General features: G+C 37.7%; 1 protein-coding gene across 1 annotated transcript; it reads right to left on the bottom strand.

Moving 5' to 3' along the window:
• Positions 1-425: 425 nt before the first annotated feature.
• On the bottom strand, positions 426-3,072 carry LOC126600595 (probable cinnamyl alcohol dehydrogenase 1). Its single transcript, XM_050267181.1, has 7 exons — positions 2,982-3,072; positions 2,317-2,412; positions 1,910-2,023; positions 1,588-1,818; positions 1,174-1,459; positions 932-1,082; positions 426-816 (listed from the first exon to the last, which is right to left on the bottom strand). Exons 2-7 carry the CDS (start codon positions 2,403-2,405, stop codon positions 614-616), a joined length of 1,074 nt encoding a protein of 357 aa, XP_050123138.1. The 5' UTR covers positions 2,406-2,412; positions 2,982-3,072; the 3' UTR covers positions 426-613.
• Between the last annotated feature and the right edge of the window lie 396 nt (positions 3,073-3,468).

Raw genomic sequence — 3,468 nt, 5'->3', positions numbered from 1 at the left:
CTTTTGAGAAGTGCTTTGAAATAACTAAGAGTGTTTTTAGTGAAAATGCTCTTAAAAACAATCCTTAGTAAAAATCCAAGTAAATCATAGAAAAACAGTTTTAATGCTTCCTGCAAAAGGCACATATATGATGTTTCTTCTATAAAGCACTTCAGATGCTTTCGGAATCCAAAATAATCTAACAAAAAACATTTTCGGTCATTTTAAAAGTACTTTCCAAACGAGTTCTTAAAGTGAAAATGGACATGGTCATAACACTTGATAGGTGGGGTTGGAAATGCAAAAGGGTAAGCCTGGGGTGAATTTTTGTGCATGGGTCGTGGGGATGAGTTAGTCCGCCGGGCGGGGACTCTAGAATTTCTCCACAACGGCAGTTCTTGGGAAAAAAAAAGGAAAATATAGTCTATAATGATGCAGAGAATAAATGCCAGATAAAATACATCTTTATTCATGCAATTCTAGTTGCTTTACACATCATGCAGCTGAAAATCCAAGACGCAATTCAACAGAGGTAAATGCACACCACTTTATGGAATTGCCTAGGCGCTAGGCTAGGCGGGAACTTTTAGAACACTACTAGATATGCATGCCATTGCCCGGGTAATGTTATTTACTATGTATCCATCAGGGAGCTTTCAATATCGATCACAAACCGGTACTTCACATCTTTCTTCACTAGCCTCTCGAGCGCTTCAGTTGCATATTGAATTGGAATTATTTCAATCATTGGGTGAATTCCCTGAGCCGCACAGAAATCAATCATTTCTTGCGTGTCCTTTGTTCCGCCTGTTACACTGCCAGAAATGGATTTCATCCCTGCCAAAATATAAATGCATGGGGTTGATTATACTTGCAAGTTGTACCACTACTAAGAGAGCTGGATACATGAAATGAAACCATAATTTCAATCATTGGAGAAATGCTCAAGTACCCAGATTAAGGCTTGCAGGACTGAATTTAACTTCACTTGGGAATCCCACCAAGGCCAGAGTTCCGCCCGTCTTCAACAATGCCATATATGGATCAAATGGGTGATCACCAGATGCTGTATCAATTAGGAAGTCAAATGACTTCACCAGTGACTGCAGAGCAAACAATAACCGGTAAACATACTGTTCACGTGATTAGCTAAGAAAAGAAGTTTGCTTTATAAGAAAATCTTTGTATTTTTACCGCCATCTGCTTTTGGTCGGATGAAACGACAAATTTATCAGCACCAAGTTGGCTTAGAGCTTCCTCTTTCTTGGATATGCTTGTGCTAAAAACTGTTACATTTAAACCAAATGCCTTGCCAAACTTCACTGCCATGTGACCAAGACCACCAAGACCAATCACTCCTAGAGATTTACCAGGTTGGTTCATCTTATGGCGCTTCATAGGAGCATAAACAGTAATTCCAGCACAAAGCAAAGGTGCTGCTGAAGCCAAGGGATAGTTGTCAGGTATCTTGAAGCAGTATCTGTAAAGATGAATTGGCAGAGAAATGTTATGAAATTGTTGCAAAGAAAAGTTCGACTTCTCTAGTCATGAATTATATTACTACAAGAATTAATTGATGCAAAAGCGTTAAAATCATACGATTCATACCTTTCATGGACAACTATGTGACTGGAGTATCCTCCTTTTGTAATTGTACCATCCGCATCAACAGCATTGAAAGTGTAAACTGAACCCTTTACGCAGTCGACTTCAAGTCCCTCATTACAATACTCACAATCACGGCATGAGTTGACATAAGTTCCCACTCCAACATGGTCGCCAACTTTGAAGCGATGACAATTTGAACCAACCTCTTTTACAACACCGGCAATCTCATGTCTGGTTGCAAATAATCACAAACAGAACAGACAGATTTAGAAGGAGAACACGAGGGTTACATTATTCATCATCATACTGTCAGAACACATACCCAGGAACCAAAGGATACTTCGAATCTCCATGTTTATTTCTTGACCAAATCACATCAGCATAACAAACTCCGCAGTGAGTAATTCTTATGGAAACATCGTCAGCCCCAAGAGCCCTGAAGTAAGCATCCCACCCAAATAATAAGTAGAATGACTAGAATACAATGTCAAGGAACTTAATCAACTTAGAACGCCATGGAAGTTACAAAAGTTCATGATTGTAATTTTGCAACTAACAGTCTAAAAGTCTTCATCAATAAATCATGCTCAACCGCATTATTTTCACTCAGGAAGAGAACTTGGAACTTACCGAGTGATGCAACACGAAAAAGACATCATCTTCCAATTATATTTCATTGAGAAACCAATCAATGCAATATTGAGACAGTAAGGACGATTGAAAACATACCTGCGGTTGAATTTGTAATGGGATAGAACTCCAGATGGATCCCTTGCAGCATATCCAACGCAGTTCTCATTTGCGCCGTCGGAGCTCATCGTTTAACTATCAATCCACCATAAGCATATAGCAATCAAACACACATTTTTTTGTCATCATAAGATGATCTAGAAATTCGGAAAAGAGTCGAAAGCACTTGCAAGAAGATAAATGATTTTCAACCTCGCTGTTTATCCGCTTGCACTACCCCTTCTTGTTTCTAGCCATATGAACGAATAAATAAACAGCGAGTCCAGTGACAGAAACAAGCAGGGGAAGTGCAGGAGGAAAAAAATGGAGTGTGAAAATCATTTCCCCAACTGAGCAGAGCTCATTCGCATTCAAAGGAAACGCCTGGAAACAATAAAACATACTGCCCTTGTTTTTGGGGTCTAGAATTTCGAAAACCCATTAGATTTCAGATTTAAATACTGCCCTTGTTTCAGAACTCAGATTCAAATATGATTGAGAATCCAACCCACTTAATAATCTTTGTTTTTGTTCTCAGTCATATAGAATTATAAATCAGTTTTGTTCTTGCAAACATGAATAAATATATGAATTGCAGATGAAATAAATCATAAAATTATCAAAGCAAGCGAAAATGGAGAAGAGTGAAGGGAAGGTGCGTTTACCAGAAAAAGATACCAGCAAACAAGAGAGATATCACTTTTGTTTTTGCTCTCCGGAGAGTTCCTTGTCTTGTATTTATAGTGAAAAATCAACCACCTCCAACGAAGATCTCGTAATCTTCCAATCATATCCGTTCATCCTATATCGTACGATCAATTTGTCAATTTTATCAAGTACTGTTTATATTTAATTTTAAATAAAAAATATTATAATAATTCTTGACCGCACGATATACCACCTCGAATGAGGATCCTCATCGTATCCTCTTCATGAGGATCCTCTCCGGATCCTCTTTGTGAGAATCCCAGAATCTTTCAATCACATTCGTTCATCGTATATCGTACGATCAGTTTTGTCAGTTACTGTATATATTTAATTTTAAATAAAAAAATTATAATAATTTTTAACCGCACAACATACAATGAATCGATGTGATTAGAAAATCATCGAGATCTACATACACAAAGAGAATCCAAAAAGATCATTTTC

The sequence above is a fragment of the Malus sylvestris genome, chromosome 14, assembly GCF_916048215.2.
Source record: "Malus sylvestris chromosome 14, drMalSylv7.2, whole genome shotgun sequence".
In the NCBI taxonomy this organism is placed as follows: Eukaryota; Viridiplantae; Streptophyta; class Magnoliopsida; order Rosales; family Rosaceae; genus Malus; species Malus sylvestris.
This window is presented reverse-complemented; position numbering and strand designations above follow the sequence as displayed.

What these genes read in the sequence shown, in the direction of transcription:
- LOC126600595 (XM_050267181.1), bottom strand. Translation starts at nt 2,405, where the DNA reads ATGAGCTCCGACGGCGCAAATGAGAACTGCGTTGGATATGCTGCAAGG. An exon ending in CACATAGTTGTCCATGAAAG is followed by an intron (nt 1,460 to 1,587) that starts GTATGAATCGTA and finishes TCATCTTTACAG; the next exon opens with ATACTGCTTCAAGATACCTG. An exon ending in CCGACCAAAAGCAGATGGCG is followed by an intron (nt 1,083 to 1,173) that starts GTAAAAATACAA and finishes TTTGCTCTGCAG; the next exon opens with TCACTGGTGAAGTCATTTGA.